At 44.9% G+C, this 21,997-nt stretch overlaps 2 protein-coding genes across 2 annotated transcripts in view; one reads left to right on the top strand and one right to left on the bottom strand.

Moving 5' to 3' along the window:
- The window catches only part of PYGL (glycogen phosphorylase L), a 39,498-nt gene extending 26,509 nt beyond the window's left edge, over positions 1-12,989 (top strand). Inside the window, exons 8-20 of the mRNA XM_036259377.1 lie at positions 2,329-2,472; positions 2,696-2,788; positions 3,720-3,866; positions 4,163-4,326; positions 4,779-4,893; positions 5,447-5,548; positions 5,647-5,794; positions 5,907-5,965; positions 6,070-6,211; positions 7,613-7,820; positions 8,681-8,815; positions 9,741-9,807; positions 12,642-12,989. Coding sequence (XP_036115270.1) covers positions 2,329-2,472; positions 2,696-2,788; positions 3,720-3,866; positions 4,163-4,326; positions 4,779-4,893; positions 5,447-5,548; positions 5,647-5,794; positions 5,907-5,965; positions 6,070-6,211; positions 7,613-7,820; positions 8,681-8,815; positions 9,741-9,807; positions 12,642-12,818 — 1,701 coding nt within the window. The 3' untranslated portion in view covers positions 12,819-12,989. The remainder of the gene's footprint in view (positions 1-2,328; positions 2,473-2,695; positions 2,789-3,719; positions 3,867-4,162; positions 4,327-4,778; positions 4,894-5,446; positions 5,549-5,646; positions 5,795-5,906; positions 5,966-6,069; positions 6,212-7,612; positions 7,821-8,680; positions 8,816-9,740; positions 9,808-12,641) is intronic.
- Positions 12,990-13,141: 152 nt separating this feature from the next.
- Positions 13,142-21,997, bottom strand: part of ABHD12B (abhydrolase domain containing 12B) — a 30,808-nt gene continuing 21,952 nt past the window's right edge. Inside the window, exons 10-13 of the mRNA XM_036259388.1 lie at positions 16,906-16,988; positions 14,250-14,328; positions 13,613-13,731; positions 13,142-13,501 (exon numbers count right to left, since the gene is read on the bottom strand). Of these exons, the coding sequence (XP_036115281.1) occupies positions 13,474-13,501; positions 13,613-13,731; positions 14,250-14,328; positions 16,906-16,988 (309 nt within the window). The 3' untranslated portion in view covers positions 13,142-13,473. The remainder of the gene's footprint in view (positions 13,502-13,612; positions 13,732-14,249; positions 14,329-16,905; positions 16,989-21,997) is intronic.

Here is a 21,997-nt window from a genome sequence, read left to right as displayed (position 1 = left end):
CCTTAACCAGTGTTTAAATTATGACCATATGCAGATGTTTCAGGATGCTGATCTGTGCATGTGTGTGTCATCATATAATGATTATTTTTCCTTAAAAAAGTTTGTGTTTTTCCTGGAGTTAATCATTGTTTTGTTTGCTTGGGTTTCTGAGTACTTTTCCCTAATTTATCCTTCACTGTCCTTCAGCTGTAGAAGTTTTCTCTCTGTATTCAGACACACAAAGTACGCTGTCCCTCGGTCTTGTTGAAAAGCCTCCTCTGGATCTCCTCGGTTGGTGGCCCTGTCACCTCAGGTCTTCTTTCCCTGTTATTCTGAGGGCCCTGTGCTCATTGAATGTTGGGATCATTTGTTTTCACGTCTTTCATTGTTTTGGTGTGTTTACTACCTTGTGATGGTGGCGCACACGCGCCAGGGGCTTCCTGGGAAAGGTCAGTTTTTTCGAGACCTTGCAGGTCGGAAAGCATCTTATCCTGCCCTCTCATTGGGAGTTTGCCTGGATGTAGACCACTAGGATTTTGTTGTTGTTATTGATTTTTTTCGTCTAGTTTTTGGTATTGCTGAGAAGTACAGTGCAATTCTGATTTTTTTTTTAATTTTTAAATTACAGTTGATTCAATTCTGGTTCTTGATCTTTTGTGTGAATCCTGCTCTTTTTCTCTTTGAAAGCTTCTAGTCTCCCTCTTTCTCTCTCTCTCTATGCCCCGTCTCCCACCTTCTCTCAGCCTCTCTTTCTTTCCTTTCCTCAGCCACCTACTTTTAAGTGTGCTAAATTTGGGGGGGGTGCTTTGGAGCCTGGGTACCCTTTTAGTGTGGGTACACAGCACCCCAGTTCTCTAAGAAGTGGTCTAGAACTATTGAACATTGAACATCCTCAACTAGACCTTTAGTTTTCTTACCTCTTTTCTTTATTTATCATTTCTTTGTCTTCTTGCTCAACTCTCTGGGTGATCACAACTCTTCCAATCCTTCTGCTGGGTTTTGTTGTTGTTGTTGTTTTGGCCAGCATGTTTTAATTTCCAAGTAAGATTTTTTTCTCTAGATATTTTCTTAAAGTATCTTAATCTTAGTTCTTGAATACACTATCTTTTCTACTCTATCTGAGGATATCGATAGTATTCTTATAGAATGTTTTTTTCTAATGTCTGTGTCCTCTGAGTTGGCTTTTATTTGTTTATTATTTCAACCTCTATCTTGCTTTTACAAAGTTTTCATTCATAGATGTCTAATGATTCTTAGCTGCCCATTAAAGTTTAAGGGAGGGGTACCCTACTTAAACTTTCACTCTACTGTGATCTGGTGGGGCCATTTCCTGGGGGAGCACCTCTGTCAGTGTCTTTAGGTCTCCCCTGGCTGGTCAAATTCCCTAGAAAAGACTTATAGCTTCTTTCTTGGTAGAATTATTATTTTTAAATATGTTTTTTATTGATTTTTTTTAGAGAGAGGGGAAGGGAGAGAGATAGAAACATCAATGTAAGAGAGAAACATCGATCACCTGTCTCCTACACACCCCCTACTGGGGATTGAGCCTGCCACCCAGGCATGTGCCCTGATCAGGAATCGAACCGGGACCTCTCAGTCCATGGGACGACGCTCAATCCACTGAGCCACACCGGCCAGGCTCCCGGTGGAATTAATACTGACCGCCTGTGTTCTGAAATTTGGTTGGGAGAAGACTGAGGGTTTTCATGCAGCACATGAACTTTCACTTGAGCCCTTCTTCCCATTTCCAGCGTGGGGTGGCTCCCGGCCTTCACCTGTGCCTGCTGCCCTCCAGTCCAGAGGCTGTTTGACCATCTCCACAGAAACACCAGCAGCTTTTGCTTCAGTTGGGAAAGGAAATTGCTCAGCTGAGGGAACTGGGATGAGGCCTGAGGCTACTGCTTTTCAGGCTCTCAAATAACCTTTCACCCTATCTTCACCCCTACTTCCTAAGGGGACCTGCTGCTGCCGTTTCCCCAGCCTCTGGGGGCTTTGTTGTGTACAGTGAGTTGCTTTTGGGCTCTTTTCCAGTACTAAGTCAGGATTCAGCTTTCCTGGGTCTTCTGGCTCAGTTATTACTCCTCCATTTTCATAATAAAAAATTGTTGCTGTTGTCTTCTCTCCCATTCCCTTCATGCTCCATCAGTATGCTGTTTAAATATCCTCTTACTGTCATTTAAATGGAGTTTCCGGACAGAGCAAAGGCTGATGCCTGGTGTCCAACCTGCCATCTTCACCAGGTGTCCAGTGGGCTTTAGCCTTCAAGTTCCCTCTCCGGGCAGAGACTCTAATCAAGTTTTGGCCACACCTAATAGTGTGAGTCACTCACTCAGTCTCTCTGGCTTGAAGTTTTTTGAAGGGAAGGAGCTCAGATTGAAGCAAGAGTACTTTGTGGTGGCGGCTACCTTGCAAGACGTCATCCGACGCTTCAAAGCCTCCAAGTTTGGCTCCACGGATAGTGCCGAAACTGCGTTTGATGCCTTTCCAGACCAGGCAAGTATTCTCAGTGAGCACAGGTGGGGACAGCTTTGGGGACGAGGACTTCCTATCAGATTTACTCCTCTGTTTCAGTGCTAAAACGTTGAGCAGGCATAGCATGCTAAAGCGTTCCGTGGAAGGTGGGCATTTCACTTGGTCTTTGCCCAGCATGTATGAGGTCAAGGAAACCAGACTTGGGCCATCAGTCACCTTCACCTTGATGTCTTTTTCCACACAGGTTGCCATCCAGCTGAATGACACTCACCCTGCACTCGCCATCCCAGAGCTGATGAGGATTTTTGTGGATATTGAAAAATTGCCCTGGTCCAAGGTTTGGATAGTTTGGCTTCTCTTTCCTTCAATTAATCAGAATATCTGAGGTTGGGAGATTTTTCCAAAAGCTCTTTTTCTGATTTTTAAAAATTAGGTTTCGCCCTGGCCGGTCTGGCTCAGGGGTTAGAGCATCGGCCTGCGGTCCAGAGAGACCCAGGTTTGGTTCCCGCTAAGGGCATGTACCTTGGTTGCAGTTTGTCCCCGGCCCTGGTTGGGTCATGCGGGTGCAGCCGCTCGAAGTGTCCCTTTCACGTCGATGTTTCTCTCTCTCTCTCTCTCTCCCTCCCACTCTCTATGAACAAAAAATGTCCTCAGGTGAGGATAAAAAAATAAATAAATAAGTTGCTTTTGCTAACTTCACCCGTTAGAGGTAAACATTTCCCGGGTGCTGACATTTCTTTACTGCTTTACAGGAAGTAAGACTAAGAAGTGAACAAATAACATTCCTAATGGGACCAACCATTTTTGTGTCTAAAAGGATTCTAAGCTAAGCTCTCTAACCTCAGAATACAGCTAATGGAAACTGCCCATTGCTTTGGACGTCCCTACCTTAAACATACTCACAATGTGTACCATCTCACAATATTCCTTACGTTTTTATTCTTCGAAGTTTATTTACTTAATAAATAAAAGACACGTTAGAATGGTAGAGAAGATTTATTAGCATGCTGTCTTAAGTTTTATCAGTCAGTTTTATAACTAGCTGCCCTTTGTGCCCCCAAAACATATTCCCACTCTCTGGACCATTCAGGAACCCAGTGGAATCAAGCGCGTCTAACTGTATATAAACAGGTAGAATTGTCCTCTTGCAGATGAATTGTCCTGTTACAAACAGGTGGGAACGGACATGTTTGGCCCTGTGTGCGGGGCTGTGCACCAGCAGGCAGCCTTTCTCGCAGGGACAGCAGCTAAGCCTCCCTCTCCCTCAGGCCTGGGACCTCACCCAGAAGACCTTCGCCTACACCAACCACACGGTGCTCCCAGAAGCCCTGGAGCGCTGGCCTGTCGATCTGGTGGAGAAGCTGCTTCCTCGACACTTGCAGATCATTTATGAGATAAATCAGAAGCATTTAGATGTAAGTCATTTTGAGAGTTTCATGAGACTAAGGTCTTGAGAGGTTTGGGTGGCTACAGTGTTCCCTTTTACCAAACTTGAGACCTAAATATCTTTCCAAGTCTGGGTGGGACTCTGTTAAAGACATCTTTTTGAAAATACTGATGTAGAAGGATGGCATCTCCCTAAGGCTAACCAGCCCCTCTCTGTGGGAGTTTTATATTCGCTCCATCAGAGATTTTGCTTGGGAAGTGAACATTATCTCAACGTTGCTTTAAACCTGAGTGACCAGCAAGACCTTTCTCTTCCTTTGGCTAGAAAATTGCAGCCTTGTTTCCTAAAGATGTTGACCGTCTGAGAAGGATGTCTCTGATAGAAGAGGAAGGCGGCAAACGGATCAACATGGCCCACCTCTGCATTGTGGGCTCCCATGCTGTGAATGGCGTGGCTAAGATCCACTCAGACATCGTGAAGACCCAAGTGTGAGCTTCCATCCCTGTGCTAGTGGGTCTGACATTGCTGCATTAATGGAACAGTGCTAGTACATTCAGGGTTGCTTTGGAGATGAGGAAGGACCTCGTCAAAATGTTTAAAAGTATATTTTTTCTATACAGAGCCCCCTTCTCTTAAACAAAAAAAGAGGCCTTCCCCTCCGAACTGTCCTAATTCTAGACTTAGGAGCCCAAAAGTAAAATTATGTCAGTGCCGGAAATCATATGGAGGTGATTGGATTTGGAAATTTTCTTGTAACTGTTTTGAATTGGAAATGGATTTCTATTTAGAATGACAGCCATAGCTGCTGTCAGCCCCTCCCCACACCTTCATTTAATCTTTCTAAGCCTACCTACACTCTGCTTCTTGAATGAACTCTGAACTCTGGATGCAAGAACCTACTACTTCAGCCAAATAAGTGATGTGTCTCTTCTGTCTCCAGATTCAAGGACTTCAGTGAGCTAGAACCAGATAAGTTTCAGAACAAAACCAATGGGATCACTCCAAGGCGCTGGCTCTTACTCTGCAACCCGGGGCTTGCCGAGTTAATAGCAGAGGTAACTGGGAGGTGCTGAGGAGGGGAGGTCTGACTGGCATGCGTGCATCTATAATTTGCAAATCCAGTCTGTAGCCAGGCCGGCTTCATCAGCATGTGGCCTGGGCAGTCCCACGAGGCTCTGTGCTCGATTCCATTCTCTGCTGCAGTCATCCTGAAATTCTTCATTATTGAACAAGGACCCCCACAAATTGTGTACCTGGTCCTGGCTATTCATACAACACACAGATGGAAGACGGTAACCCTATTTAGTAAAAGAGGATAACAAAGGTCATGTAAATAACTAGTGGAACCTGGGTTCTTTGTCACCCTCTTTAGATAGATTTCCTGTTTCTAACATTATACCACTGAACCCACATTTAAGATACTAGCGAAGTGTTCTTCCCACACAGCATTTCTAGCCTCTTCTGTGAGCGAAGCCACCCTGCGTGTTGTGTGGTAGGTGAGCTGTTCTGTTGTCGGTGAGTGTGAGCACTCACTGCAGTGACAGAAAGCGCTCGTTTGGCCTTGATTGCCATCCCTGATTAAAGTCACCTCTTGCTTTAAACGGAAAGAAAATTGGGGAAGACTACGTGAAAGACTTGAGCCAGCTGAGGAAGCTGCACAGCTTCCTGGGTGATGACGTCTTCCTCCGGGAACTCTCCAACGTGAAGCAGGTGAGGCTTCCCCTGGGGCTCCCTCCCAGCACTGCCGCGAGGGTTCATGCTCCAGCGTTTGAGTCAAAGCACTCTCGCGCCATGCGCTGTCTCTGCAGGAGAACAAGCTGAAGTTTTCTCAGTTCCTGGAGAAGGAGTACAAGGTGAAGATCAACCCGTCCTCCATGTTCGACGTGCAGGTGAAGAGGATCCACGAGTACAAGCGGCAGCTCCTGAACTGCCTGCACGTGATCACGATGTACAACCGTGAGTCGGCCCCGTAGCGCGGGTCCCGGAGCTGGAAGCAGCGCTCGGTGCGGGTCTCGCCACCCTGGCCATCCTCCATCCTGTGTTCCATCCACTTCTCCATCTTTTGCAGGCATTAAGAAAGACCCTAAGAAGTTATTCGTGCCCAGAACAGTTATAATTGGTGGCAAAGTAAGTTGATTCTGTTCACTGGGCACACGGGGGTTCTAATCTCTTGCCATTTCTCCACTTCCTGGTGGCTGCATCTGTCAACGTGTTCGACATTCTTCCCCAAGGCTGCCCCAGGCTATCACATGGCCAAAATGATCATAAAGCTGATCACCTCCGTGGCAGATGTGGTGAACAATGACCCCATGGTTGGGAACAAGTTGAAAGTCATCTTCTTGGAGAACTACAGAGTGTCTCTTGCTGAAAAAGGTAATGCCCCTATTGCAAACCATGTGAGGCCAGGGAAGATTCTAGGGAAAGATGACGAGATACGGAAAAATGGGGCAGCTGAGCTCTGGGAGCCAGTGACTTGGGATAGAAGGTGTCACTCAGGCAGAATAAGAGCATAAGCTGAGTGCTTTTAAGGTGACCCAACTGACAATGAGCTTGCTGTCCCCAGAGTCAGTATCACCATATACATTTCACAGTATTACAATATACATTTGCAAGCACATTTTCTGCGCAGCTAGTCAGAGCGGGGGGCTAGAGGAGGTGGCCCTGAGGTTTCGGTAAAGTACAGACTGTGCTCCACAAAAGAAAGGTCTTCAGTTCCCAGCCCCGGTTTTGCAATCAAACACCAACTCCCCAGCCCCCAGATAATGCTCTGGTCCCTTCATTTGTTCATGTGGCAACAGGGAATGAGGACAGACGTCAGGCTGCCAGAGCACGAGGCTCAGATGGGCCTCAGATGGGCCCTCTGAGATCAGGCGTGGAGTTCCCACATGGGGACAGGCTGGCAAGAAGCCAGCATCCCTTTCTGTGCCACGGGGACCTTTGCTTATTTGCATCACAGCCCACAAAGCACCATCCACATTCAAATGCCAACTGTGTATTGACCCGTTTCCCGAATTGAAAAGGGATCTTTCTCTTTTTGAAGTGCTTGTGGGTCCTCTGATGTTACTGTTTAAGAACTGTCTGCATGAAGGAAAAAGAGCCAGGTTCCTATGAATGCAAACGAAGCTAATCATAACCCACAAACTAGCTCTCAAACTGGAGCAGAGACCTGGCCCCGCCCTTTGTAGTCAGAGAGGCGGTGGGAGCGCTGCAGGCAGCACTCGTGTGTACACCCGGCTGAAAGGTCAGAGGCCCGGGGTCGCCCTGCACACACCCAAGCGCAGTGAAAGTGGGAGCCCGATGGGGAGAAGTGGAAGGGATGCAGGCCGTCCAGTTTCTTCAGGTGAGAGAGGGGCCAGGAATGATCGAGTTTTCAGGATCAAGAAAGAGAAGTTTCCATATAGTATTTAAAGTTAAAAAGAAGAAGAAATAGAAACAAAACCATAACAGAAATTGGAAGGGAGAAGAGAAATGTGTCAACTTTTATAGCAGACGGTCAGCGAATGCTATTTGAAGTTTATAGACCAGGAAAGAGTAGTATAAGCACATAGTTATTTAGCACTGTGGCCGTAACCTCCAAGGCAGCACATCAGAAATGGACAAAGGTAGTTGTCTGAGTCAAGGGGAAGAAAGAGCTGTCCTTCACCATTTGAATGTTTATCTTGATGACGTGTACAAATTTAGTGATCAACACAGGCCAGCTAAATGCATTCTTAGATCAAATAGAAGCAGGGCTAGAGAGACAGAATCCCTGCTTTCAACATGCCTGCCTTGCAGTCATTCCAGCCACGGACCTGTCGGAGCAGATCTCCACCGCAGGCACTGAGGCCTCGGGGACAGGCAACATGAAGTTCATGCTGAACGGGGCCCTGACCATCGGGACCATGGACGGGGCCAACGTGGAGATGGCAGAGGAAGCTGGGGAAGAGAACCTGTTCATCTTTGGCATGAGAGTAGATGATGTGGCTGCTTTGGACAAGAAAGGGTGAGAGAGCAGCTCTCCCCGAAGGGTACCTGCCCACTCAGGCATCCCACTGAGGCTGAGTCACATGCATCTGGCAGCAGACATCTCCCACGTGTTGGAGGAGCGTCCTGGCCACAGATTAGTTTTATGAAACCCAGCGAGGAAAAGTTCAAGGAGCTTGGGCCCAGGTGCATGGGGCGGTTGCTGTTTGTTACCAGCCATTGCAGAGCTGGCCTGATGAGCTCGTCACTTCTCTGCACCCTGCGATTTTTACCTTGATCAGAAGAACCCATTTTTAGTTGAAGTTTTTGACTATAAGATTGCTCCTTTAAGATTGCAAAGAGATGAATGAAAATGTGGGAGAGGGTCTACAGAAGCACTCGGGAATAGTTTCCCGTAGTGTCTAAATAGGTTTATTAACCAGGATTCAAACAAGAAATAAAGAGTGCTACCCAAAGGAACTACAAAGATCACAAAATTTGGAGGGTGTCGGGTATACTTCCTAACCCCGGGAAGTAAATTTTAACTCAGAAGCCACAGAATTGGAGATCTTTGGGTCCAAAAGCAACTGGTTCACTTACCAGTGCTTGTGTAGAGCCGGAAAGTCTGCTTTGGAATGAACTTACTGTATTTTACCAGATCAGACTTTTGCTCTGCAACTAGAATTTTTTTTTTATCACTTACAAGGAACTAATCAACTTTAAGTGGGGAAAGATAGTGTCACAGTCTAGTCAAATATATTGATACCCATATTGAACTGTATAATGACTTCTATAAAATTTAGTATTTCTGAATGCATTTTTCACAGCTGATGTGTTGCCTACTGTGTAGTTAATCACAGACTGACAGAGCCTCCTCCTTATCACACCCCCGCCCCGCAGGTACAAGGCAAAAGAATATTATGAGGCACTTCCAGAACTGAAACTGGCCATCGATCAAATTGACAACGGCTTCTATTCTCCCAAGCAGCCTGACCTCTTCAAAGACTTGATCAACATGCTCTTTTATCATGACAGGTGAGTCCCCCTGAAGGAGATGATGTTATTTCAGCTGTGAAAAGGGAACAAGAACATCATAAACCAACTACAGCCTTGCCATGTAGATTAGCATAGATCTGTGATCTGATGAGCCGAGGCTTGGAAAGAAAAATTCAGTACTCTCCACTGGCAGTGCTAGGAAGCTTTGAGAATAAGACCCGAAATCTGACCCTATTTTTCTCCTTCCACTGGTGCACACAGCTTTCATATACACCCATAGGGTGACATTCTTCCATGTGGGTAGAACCATAGAAAGGTGGAGGGCTGTTTAAAACTGTCATGAATAGAAATGTGAATTTGGAAAACCAGCCATGTATGACATTAAGCAAAGGAGAATTTTATTTATTTTTTATCCTCACCCAAGGACATTTTTCCATTTTTTGTTCAGATAGAATGGGCGGGGGGGGAACATCGACATGAAAGGGACACATCGAGTGGCTGCCACCCACACAATCCATCCAGGGCCAGGGACAAACTGCAACCGAGGTACATGCTCTTGGCAGGAACCAAACCCGGTCTCTCTGGTTGCAGGCCGACACTCTAACCGCTGAGCCACACCGGCCAGGGCAAGCAAAAGAGAATTTTAAATGGCATCTTTCCTGGCCGGTGTGGCTCAGTGAATTGAGCATCGTCCCATGGACTGAGAGGTCCCAGTTCGATTCCCTGGGTTACAGGCTCAGTCCAGTAGGGGGCGTGCAGGAGGCAGCAAATCTATGTTTCTCTCCCACATTGATGTTTCTATCTTTCTCTCCCTTCCTTTCTCTCCAAAAAATCAATAAAAACATATTTTAAAAATAAAAATAAAGTGATAAGATTTAAAAATAAATAAATAAATGGCATCTTAACACATATCTGTTAATGAAGCTTTTTGTTTTGATTTTTCCTTCCAATCACAAAAATACAGGTTCAAAGTGTTTGCAGACTATGAAGCATATGTCAAGTGTCAAGAAAAAGTCAGTCAGCTGTACATGGTGAGTACACTGCTGAGAATTATCAAGTAAACCAGCTTACTGTGGTTCATTAAAATATTTGTTTCTTTTTATTAAATGTAAATAACAGGACCCCACTGACCCATCAAATAAGAAAGTGAGACCATGGTCTAGGTTGTTCAGATCAATAGTTGACTTTTCCCTAGTTCAGGCAGAAGTTGGGACTTGACATTTCAGTCACAGTAAATGCTTTACTGTCCAAGTAAAAAGTCACAAATGACTTGATACATATTGAGCACCCACCAGGGAGCGGGCATGTCCTGGAGACTGAAGGTACAAAGCCGAGTTGAATGCTCATTTTACCCATTATTTGTTCAACAGAGGCTTGGGGCCTTCTCCTCAGCAGGCACTGTGCTGGGCACGGGGACCCCAGCAAGGACAAAGTCAACACCCCTTCTTTCCTCCCCTCAAAGAGCCTGTTTAGTGCCCATCAGAATCACCAAGGTAGCTTTTTAAAGTGCAGATGCCAGTCCCCCTCGGAGAGATTCTGACCCAGTAGTGTGTGGGATCGCCATCAGTATCGAAAAACCTGCTTAAATGATTCTAATGCTGAGCCTTAGTTTATTGGGATAAAGACTGACCCCCTTGTCTTTGAAAATTGCAAAATAAGCACCTCTCCTGGACAACCCATGGAGTGGGGCTGTACGAATAGAATATAAATGTATAGAAGGAGGGATGGTTTCATGTTTGAATTTTTTTTTAAAAAAAAGGAAAGGAACAAGAAAGACTATGCCTAAAACAGGGTGCAGGGGAGGAAGGAAAGGAAAGGCCAGAGCCATGCACATCTGTATCAGGGCCCAGCCCTCGGGTGCATTCAGTAGCTCTGTGGAGAGCTTGATCATCTCTGATAGAAAAGACTTCCAGCGGATCACAGACAACACAGAGCTGGAAGAGGCTGGCTCTGTGCCGAGACTCCAGGGTGGGTCTCTTGAGGTCGAGGTCCTTGAGCCTCCTGGGGGCGGTTTCCCTTGCCCCCGTCGTCTTCATTTTTGCCCTCCAACTTGAAAACCATTATACAGCAAAACAGCGAGGATCCATAAAACCACCACCTCCTGCCCTCATACACATCAGCAACTACTTCCAACAGAAACATACTCCACTAGCATTTCTTTCGATTCCTTTCCCAAAGCAGGTAACAGGGTGGTTCCCACAGTCATCCCAGGAATCCCACTGGGGTTTTAAAGTAGGATCATCCATCTTCTGGTAGAGTCATATCCAGCCCCCAGAAGTGTGCAGGCCGGAGTGAATTCAAGTTAGCAGCCATAGGCAGGGAGGGGAGGACTCGCGTTAAGCTCAGTGGCTCGCTCCCTGCTTCCTGAGCTCTGGCGAGAGCAGCCACACACAGCCTTCAAGAACTGACAGGAAGGACAACGGCCACCTCTAGCTCTTTCCTCTTGATTTCAACCCATGCTTGTATGTAGAAAGGCTACAGGGGAAAAGAAATAGAAATGAAAGAGAACAGGAAAGGCAAATCTGACCAAGGGCAAGCACAAGCATGAATGTCGACTTTGCACAATGGGTCTCCTCTGTTAAAATGATGGCCCCCATCCAAAGGATGCCATCCGGGAGCCAAGCCTTTGGTGCAGTCTTTCTTGTTCATTAGTGCAAATTGCAGTTTTTACTTTTAACAATAATTGTATTGTTGAGGCCTAATGACTGTACCTCCCAACCACATGGGACTGTTTTCCAAGCCTCAACAACACCAAGAAAGTGAAGAGAGGATGATGTTATTCTCTTATTTTAGTAAGTTTCCAAAGTCTGAACAGACTAATTTCTTTTTTTTTAGTCCTCACCCGAGGACATTTTTTGATATTTTGTTCAGATAGAGTGGGAGGGAGAGAGAGAGAGAGAGAGAAACATTGACGTGAAAGGGACACATCGAGTGGTTGCCACCCACACAACCCAACCAGGGTCAGGGACCAACTGCAACCGAGGTACACACCCTTAGCGAGAACTGAACCCAGGTCTCTCCAGACCGCAGGCCGACGCTCTAACTGCTGAGCCAAACTGGCCAGGGCTGAACAAACTAATTTCTTAAGGAATGGTGGTAGTTTTAGATTTTTTTTTTAATGTTTACAATGCATTGCTGTTGGTTTTGAATCATGTTCTGGCTGTTTTCAATGAACTCTTAGAGTTCTTTACCAAATCATGAGGCTATAAAATAGTTTCTTACATTCTGATTGGTATAAAAATTATGAGATTTGGATGTTACACATTTTATTAAGGATAAAACCTTTATTGATCCTGTTTTAAAACCCCAACAGGACTCAGGATAAGCCTACTGGGGCATCTGCCTTCAGAAAGAACAAGAAAAAGAAGTCAGGAAATGCTCCCATTGGATCGTTGGCCTGATGGCTAGCATTCTAGCGTAGTGTTCTCAGCCTTTGTGAGCCACAGGTTAACCTTCTTGACATGGTTTCTAGCAGACACTGAATATTAGTGTCCCTTCCTTTCCTCTGTAGTTTAAAGGAAGGTATCTTCATTCAAAGTAAAGCTCGGGAAATAGGATTTTCATGCCAAAACAGTGCAACTATAGCAAAAATGATCAGTTAGGTCTCTCTCCGTGGTTTCTCTGAAAATGAAAAATACGTGGGGTTTTTTTTTTTTCATTCTTAAGAGAAATATATACTCTAAATAGGAGAAAAGCACAGTCTGCCCTATTTAGCTCTCAACTGTGAAACACATGTATTTATGATTCACTACAATTTACTCCTGTCATTTTCTCCACGAAACGCTTTGATCTGCTTGGCCTGACGTTTGCTGTAAAGCCCGGAGGGCGGTCAGCCCCGGGTCATTTATGTCTGTGTTGTTAACAGAATCCGAAGGCCTGGAACGCTATGGTACTGAAAAACATAGCTGCCTCAGGGAAGTTCTCCAGCGACCGAACAATTAAGGAGTACGCCAGGGACATCTGGAACATGGAGCCTTCCGACCTGAAGATTTCCCTCTCCAATGAATCTAGCAATGGGGTGTATAAGGCCAATGGAAAGTAGATTGTAAAATGTCTCTGGAAAAAAATAACTTCTTATTGCACTTGAACGTTTTTGCAACATTCGTTGATTTTGTTTTGTTTTGTTCCCTAATAGTCCAGTTAAGCATCTCTAGGGGTTGGGAGGGGAAAGTGTATAACTATATTAGAACTAAAAATAAAGTGTCAGTTTCCAGAGCTACCTGAGTGCCAAAAGGTGTTATTTTATAATAAATTGAGTAGCATGCTAGGGCTTCCCCCAACCTAATCAGAAAGCTAGAAAACTACTTGGAATTTTTTATTGGCATTTAAATTAACTAAACTAAAATACAAATTATTTAACAGCATTGGAGCACCTTTCTTACACTGCCAAGTCCAAACCAAAAACCACACCTTATTCACAAACAGCCCAGATATTTGGTAACTACACATCTTTATATGGGATCCAGTTTTTACCAAATTCTGATCCTCCGCAGCGATGTTTCAGCATGTTCCACAAAGTAGACTGTGCTAAGCCACGGGAGAACATTCCGTACCGCCCAGCCTCCGTGCTTTGTCGCTGGCCACTGACTTGAAGAAATGCCCAGCCAAGCAGCCTAGTGCAATTTTACACAAAAAATACACATCACGGGTGGTGTTTGGACCAAGTCTTCACTGAAGATTGCTGCTGCTCCCAGACCTCATGCCCACTGCTGGCTCAGGAAATCTCTGCAGAAAAAGGACCTAGATCAGACCCCATGCTTTCCCCACCTCGTGGTCCGGAGCCGCCCTCAAATGCCTTTAAGGGAAGAAAATCACATTTAGCAAAGCTGCTCTTACCTCACGGTTTTCAGCAGTGTGGGGCTTCTACAGAGCAGGTTGTGTTGGAAGCCAGGAGGAAAGATCACCATCTTGACCCTCTCTTTGTTCCTGTATGCATTGTATGCAATTTCATAGAGCTGCCAGGGGACAGACAGACAGAGACTCAAGCTGATGATCAAAGCTGTTGTTTTTCTAGTCTGATTTTCTCTAAAAGGTACAGTCCCGTTAGGTCGGAGATATGGGGACTCTCCAAATTCCAGCTGTCTGCCTCTCCCAGTAAAGACTGAGAGCTGCATGACTAATAGAGAATACCGACAAAATTTCATCCTCCTGCCGTCCCTTCCTCCCTGCAAGGGGACAAGGAATTGTGATGGACGCACTCCGGTTAAAAGAAAAGGAAGTGCATCCCATTTTTTTAGAGCCACCACAGGAAAGACATGGAGGTTCCCATAGTGTCCTGGGATCTTCATGACATGTCCAGGTTCACAGACCCCAAATGAGCTGCACCACAAATGCCCCTTTGAGCTGAGCAGCGTGGCTGCTCACTGTGTACACCAGGCAGCGTGGCTACCATGGGTGTAGAGAGTCCCTCAGAACCAGAGACCTTCCTTTGGCAGAGAAGATGGTGAAGTGAGTACAGCGTGGCTCGGATTACCTGCTTCCCAATCTCCAGGGGCACTGTGCTGTCATCCTCGCCGTGAAGGATGAGAAGGGGGGAAGACAGGAATTTCACACTAGGACAGGTAGAAGGAAAGCGTTCAGTAGGATTATACACTGGGACCTCTCCTCTTCCCTCAAGTTAAAGCTTTACCAAGACATGGGGTTTGCCCAAAGTACAAGAACTCCCCTTCCCTCCCAGGAATAACAGCTTCATATATAACCAACTTTATACAGTAACTTATTTTTCGTCTGAGTAAGATTCTCTCTCTCTCCTGTTTACTCATTCAATTTAATTAGATATCTAATTAATTTAATCTATTTAAATGTGTTTTTTGTTTGTTTGTTTGTTTTTTTGGTCAATCCTCACCGGAGGATATTTTTTCCATTGATCTTTAGAGAGAGTACCAGGGAGGGAGGGAGGGGGAGAGAGGGAGAAAGAGAAAAACATCAATGTGAGAGTCTCATCAACTGGTTACCTCCCATAGGTGCCCTGACCCAGGGTCGGGGATGGAACCTGCAACGCAGGTGCATGCCCTTGACCAGAAATTGAATCCACGACCCGTTGGTGCAGAGGCTGATGCTCCATCCACTAAGCCACACCAGCCAAGGGCAGTGATTTATTTTTACATGAAGAATGCTGAAATACCGAATTTGTACAGAATTAGAAAAACCTCATTTTGCCCTGGCCGGTTTGGCTCAGCGGTTAGAGCGTCGGCCTGCGGTCCAGAGAGACCCGGGTTCGGTTCCCGCTAAGGGCGCGTACCTCCGTTGCAGTGTGTCCCCGACCCTGGTTGGTCGTGCGGGTGGCAGCCACTCGATGTGTCCCTTTCACATCGATGTTTCTCTCTCTCTCTGTTCCTCTCTCTCTCTGTTCCTCTCTCTCCCTCCCACTCTACCTGAACAAAAAATGGAAAAATGTCCTCGGGTGAGGATGAAAATAAAAAAGAAAAACCTCATCTTTTCCTTAGTCCAGTTTATATCATAATATTTGGAATATCATCATTAAAGGACTGTAAGGGGCCCTGGCTGGAGAGGCTCGGTGGGTTGAGCATCATCCTGTGCACTGAAAGGCTGCTGGTTCACTTCCCAGGGCACATTCTCAGGTTGTGGGTTCAATCCCCAGTCAGGGCGCATACAAGGGGCAACTGATGGATGTTTCTCACATCAATGTTTCTCTCTCCCCCTCTCCCTCTCTCTAAAAATCAATAAAAACATTTTTTTATAAAAATAAAGAAATATAGCCCAGCCAGTGTGTCTCGGTGGGTTGAGTGTTGTCCCATGGACTGAGAAGTCCCAGATTCCCCATCAGGGCACAGGCCTGGGTGTGGGCTCAATCTCCAGTAGGGGGCGTGCAGGAGGCAGCTGATCAATTGATGATCGATCACATCGATGTTTCTCTCTCTCCCCCCCTTCCTCTATCTCTAAAAAAATCAATAAAAACATATTTTTTAAAAGGAAATATAAAACAAAAGTCAAATAAACAAAAGACTCTAAAAGAAAAGAAAAGAACTCAAAACCCCAAAATAACAAGAACTACCACAGGACAAAACAGAACTCTTTGTAGCAATTTATTTACTTGTCCCCATAAATGTACAGGATGAACATTAATAGGTTTGACTGGCGTCCTGGTCATCTCCCTATTCTGGTGATTCAAAAAGGCTGTGGCATGAAGAATGCTCATTCCAGCCCTGGCCGGTTTGGCTCAGTGGTTGGAGCGTCGGCCTGCAGACCAGAGAGTCCCAGATTCGGTTCCTGCTAGGGGCATGTACCAAAAAAAAAACAAACAAACAAAAAATAAAGTCTGCTCATTCCTGACTCCAATGACATTCTCAAACAATACTTCCCTTCCCCCACCCAATTTGATACCCATCCATCCATGCCACAATGACTTGCTGTTAACTCTGAGAATGTTAGGTCCCTCCAGTGTGTTGAAATAGAAAAAATACTGATAACTGCTACCTATTTGCAGGCGCTCAAATTCTCTGACTATGAGAGGGTAACTTGCCAAATTTTAGTCATTGAATTTGTTGTCAGGTTAGTAGGCTGGATGGTGGATAGGTTTTGATCACGTCGGGAATACAGCCTACAAGTCAGGGACTCCCCAGAAATGTTAGGCTAGACCCTAGAGGACTTTTAAAAATCCTGATAGGCCCTGGCTGGTTTGGCTCAGCGGTTAGAGCATTGGCCTGCGGTCCAGAGAGACCCAGGTTCAGTTCCCGCTAAGGGCACGTACCTTGGTTGCAGTTTGTCCCCGGCCCTGATTGGATCGTGCGGGTGGCAGCCACTCGATGTGTCCCTTTCATGTCGATATTTCTCTCTGTCTCCCTCTCTCCCTTCTACTCTATCTGAACAAAAAAATGGAAAAATGTCCTCAAGTGAGGATAAAAAAAACAAGGTCCTGATAGGCCCTAAATAGACAACTCCCTTTATGACTTCAGAGAAAATACTGAATCTGTGAAGCCATCAAATCAGTCATGAGGAAAATGTCACGAAAAAAAATCTGTAGATACATTACCCTAAATCCTGGTGCCCACCTAAGAATTTTCATCTACTCTTTCAGACTTCTCGCCTAGCACCCAGTAAGTCGCATGAGAGTCACCCCCAGAATCTATATAGTAATATAACAACGGATGTTTTCATCATTAGCTTACTTCTCATCATTAGGGAAGACGATTTTGTCTTTTCCCAGGGCATCCATAAGTGTTTGTAAAAATCCTGGAAGTTTCCGGTAAATCTATTTTTTAAAAAGAAAAAAGAAAAATTAAAACTTGGCCTGCAGCTATACCATTTGTTGTAGTTTTCTACCAGGAACTACGGAAATGTAGACAGTAGTAACTTTCTAAATATAATAAACTTTAAAAAAAAAAATTTTATTATTGTAAAAGTAATTGTATCATTGTAGGAAATTTGGAGACTACAGAAAGGAACACAGAAGAAATAAATCACACACAATCCTACATCATCCATAGACCATCACTGTCCTGTCTTTAAAATAAAAACAGCACCACTAACTTACTTCTTCATGTTCTTAAAGGAGCAGTGATGTACATAATCTAAAAACTGCTTCTACAGTGAACATAATTAACTGGTTTAATTGGGGAACAGAATATTCTGATTAGTCAAAAATCTCGATGAAAGTATGCAATACATAGATGATTGGTTTCAAAGGATTTGGACATGATCAACTGTTGAATTCATACTGCAGTGTTTTTAAAGGTGTTTTAGGTTTTAACAATGACCACAGGACTTCAAATAAAATAATTACATTCTAAACATACTGAATTTCCTTTTCAATGGCAAATTTCAGCAAATCGAATTCTAGTTAAATCAGCTTTACCATATGTTGATGAAGTCAATAGGTAAGTTGGTTTATAGGCCCTAAAAGCACTTCTTTCAACTAAAAATGAGGAAAGGGTAAAACCCTGAGCAGCGTCACACCTTCCTCACAGGCTTCCATCCTTGCCCCACACTGCATCCCGGATCCACTCATCCCTCCCCGTCTCCACGTCACCAGCCTAACCCACCTTGCATCTCCTGCTCGGGTTACACCACAACCCCAAGTGGTCCTCTGCTTCCACCGTCTCCCCGGGATCATCCATTTCCCACGGGGAAACCAGGAATCGTTTTCATCGTTTTAACGTGCTAATCACATCTTTTACCTTTTTCACATCCTATTACTCTTTTGCTTCACATCCTCCAAAAACACCTTGATTTAACCCAGTGTCACGTTGTCCTTCAGGGCCTGACACAATCTGGCTGCTGCCTCTCTCTCCAGCCTCATCTCCTATCACTAAGCTCCTTCCTGTCCACAGGCCCCGCCACCTTCTGCTCCTGGGACAGCCTTGATCCCACTTCAGGGCTCTTGCCCTTGCTGTTCCCTCAGCCTAAGCCCTCCAGATTTTCCCAGGAGAGCTGACTGCTTATCACGCAAGTCTCAGCTCACACCATACTTCTCCAGAGCAGTTTCCCTAAGTTATCAGACCTCACCCTCCCACACCCAGCCTCCCCCTATCACATTATACTTCCACAGCACTTCTCGCCATTGAAAGTTCGCTTATTGTGTAGCCATCTTCTGTCTCTCCAGCAAAGATATAAACTTCATGGGAGGATGAACCACAGCTTTCTGGTTCTCTGTGGTATTTCCAGAACCTAGAAAAGTTCCTGGTACCCAATGAACACTCAATAAATATCTGCGAAACATGAAATGAGTCTATTATGTAAATATCCCTGTGTACGCTTTAAGCTATTATCAGCTATTATTATCATTTGCATCTAATTGTGACTGAATTCCACTCAGATTTTATTCCTTAGTGTAGTAAATGAGACGTTGCCTAGGGAAGGAAATGGGACAGAATAGATAGGCTGGCCAGTAAATACAAACTTCAGCTTCACAGTTTTAAAAAGAAAAGAATTCTGTTCACTGTAGAAGCAAGTTTTGGGTTATGCATATTACTGCTCCTTTATGAATACAGAAAAATTAGTTGCTATCAAATGTAATTTGGTATAGTCTCCCACTATGAATGATAGTAATATAGAGAACAGTAACTTTCTAAATATAATAAACTTGAAAAAAACCTTTTTTCTGGTTTTAAATAGTAAACCAATACCATTGTAGGAACTTTGGTAAACTGTGGGGAATTTGGTAGGAAAAACGGGTACAGAGTCTGCAGGGTGGGCCAGTAAAGACAAACATCTTCACGGTGTTGACACCAGCCTGCTGTTCCCTGAGCCCCGGGTTTCACAGGCTGTCTGGCCGGCATCTGTTGCCTGGTCTCAGAGCAGATGATTTGCATTCAGGTGCGGTCTGTAGATCCCAACACTGTCTCTCCTTCCCTTTCTTCCTTTTCCTGCCTTTCACCCCAGCTAAGGGCAAGATTTCTTGTTTTCTTTGTCTTATGATTCCACCACCCCTGGAATCAGGACTCCTCTGAGGGTAATTCAATAAGAGAAGCCCTTCAGCAATTCATCTCAAATTCCAAAGGAGTGTGAAGAAAGCCCCCCAAGCCAATAATGGACTCTGGTATCCCTCACTCTTCCCCAGCCTGGGTGCCCTTTGAGACTCAGAGGTCATAGCATCCCCTCCAGCCCAGAGCACAGTGATGGGTTCCTAATTGGCCTCCCTGCATCCTCTCTGCTCTGGAATACCACCAGATAAATATTGTTAAACTACGTTACATGGAATCTGCCGTCACAAGGCTCTGGGAGGGCCACACTCTCTACTTAAGCAAACAAACCTCCAAGCTCGGCTGCAAGCCCATCCACATCTGACCACCGCCTCTCATTCTAAAGGCTGCACCTCTCCAATCTGTCTGCTCAGGGTAAGAAGATGTAGGACTGAGTCCCATTTTCTCTTTTTATAGGGCAGATGGCAACCGGCAAGCTGCTAAGCCTCCACCCTCAGCTCTAAGTGGAGCCAATGATACCAGACACGGAGTTGCTGAGGACGTACGAGGAGGCGTGTGACAGATCCCATGTGGAAGGCCGTGCGACTCCCAGGTGTCTTATCACATAATCGCCCATTCCAGCCCTGTGCCCCGACTCCCGTTCTCCCTTCCTCCCTGTGTAACCAGACAGCTCTCCCCTACCTTCAAGAAAGAAGCCTAGGTCCTATCAGTCTGTACGTCTTCATTGACCACACCTGCACACAAGACCCTTCTCTTCCCTAAACTCTCCTTCTCCTGAAATTGTTGTTCTGGGTCGTTCCCTAACACTTACCTTAGCCTGCTTTCCCACAGAAAGACTGGGAAAGGAGACCATGCATCCGCCCAGTGCCTATTGGCAGCTGAGTGTTTTGCACAGATCATTTTACTTAATTTAATCTTCACAACAACCCTATGCAATCGGCAATTATCAACCCTGTCATATAGAAATTGGAAACTCAGAAAAGAAAAATAACTTACCGAGGTCATAATTGGTTAGGGGCAGAGGCCAAGTTTGAACTCAAATATGTCTGGTCCATGACCCATGCTCTTTCCCGCTGTCATGCTTGCCTTGCTCTTCTGAGTAATGAAATGGATTCCAGAGTGACACGTGGAAATCCCTGTCATTACTTTAGGTCCCCCTTTAATTTCCTATCTCCCCAACTAGATAGGAAGCTCCTGAGGGTAAGAGTCTATGCTTTTTCTTTGCATGTCTCACACAACAGACACTTTCTTATTCAACAGTCATTTCAGAGTCATGACACTCCACTCATAGTAAAGATAGCTCATGGCCACTGAGTGCTTACTCTGTGCCAGGCACTGTTAGAGATCCTTTTTATGGATTAATTTGTTTAATAATTACAATCATCTTTAATAGACTATTAATACCCCATTTTACAGATGAGGCAGACACAGCAAGGTCACACCGCAGGTAAAGGAGAGCCCTCAGAATCACACCCAGGAAGCCTGACAGCAGGCATGTTCCTAAAGATGGCACAATGCGGCAGGACAGCTGCACTTCTAGACCATCAAAGTGCCTATTAAAATAACGTTTTATGACATTTAAAATCCCAAACTTTAAAATAATGGGAGATTTCCAACTTCTAATAATACAGGAATTGTTACAGACCAAATCTTTTGCCGAATCAAGTAGAAACACTGGAAAAATATTTTGAAAACCTTTCTCTGAAGGAGTCAGAAACCTACCAAGGCAGTGGGGTCTTGAGTGGCCTCAATCCCAGAGAGAAGGAAGTTCAGAGAGATTAGCCTGACACTCAGTACCTCTCTTCTCCTTCAGACACAGCCGCCAAGCCAGAAAGAAGTAGAGGCCAAAGAACACAGAGCACTTGGCAGAAATAGAAAAGAACACAGTAGAAGAGTAGATTTAATAAACCTTAATATATTATAATTACATTAAATGTAAACAGACTAATACTACAATTAACAAAGTTTTTCATATAACCCTATAACATGCTGCTTACAAGAGATATACCTTAAATGTAAGAATTCAGAAAAGTTTAAAGTAAAGGGATAGAAAATGGTGGATCACTCAAACACTATTCAGAAACAAAGGTATACTAATATCAGGCAAATCTGGCTTTAAATCAATAGTCACAGGTTTAGCCCTGACCAGTTTGCTCCGTGGTTAGAGCAACAACCTGCAGACCAAAGAGTCACAGGTTCCATTCCGGCCAAGGGCACATACCTCAGTTTTGGTTTGGTCCCTGGTCCTGGTTGGGGTCGTACAGGAGGTCATACAGGAGGCAACCAGTTGATGTGTCTCTCTCACATCAATGTTTCTCTCTCTCTCTCTCTCTCTCTCTCTCTCTCTCCCCATCTCTCCCTCCCTCCCTCCCCTCCACTATCTAAAGATAAATGGAAAAAATATCCTCGGGTGAGAATTTTAAAAAAAAGGAGGGGGCACAGGTTTGACTGCCCGTCAAGGGCATGTACCTCAGTTTCTGATTTGATCCCCGGCCCCAGTCCCGGTCATGCAGGAGGCAACCAATCTATGTGTCTCTCAGACACATTAGTGTTTCTCTCTCTCCCTCCCTCCCACTCTATCTAAAAAATAAAAAAAATAAAAAATCAATGGAAAATATCCTCAGGTGAGGATTTAAATTTAAAATAGAAGCATTATTAAATGGAAAAAGGGATATTTCACAATGAAAAAAAAAAAGGAATCGCCCTGACCAGTTTGGCTCTGTGGTTAATGTGTCTGTTCAAGAACTGAAAGGTCTCGGGTTCGATTCCCGGTCAAGGGCAGGTACCTGGGATGCAGGTTTGATCCACAGCTCTGGTTGGGGTCATGTGGGAGGCAACC

This window comes from Molossus molossus, unplaced genomic scaffold (genome assembly GCF_014108415.1).
Source record: "Molossus molossus isolate mMolMol1 unplaced genomic scaffold, mMolMol1.p scaffold_m16_p_1, whole genome shotgun sequence".
NCBI lineage: Eukaryota > Metazoa > Chordata > Mammalia > Chiroptera > Molossidae > Molossus > Molossus molossus.
Note: the sequence above shows the minus strand (reverse complement) of the source record. Positions and strands in the feature narration are given on the sequence as shown.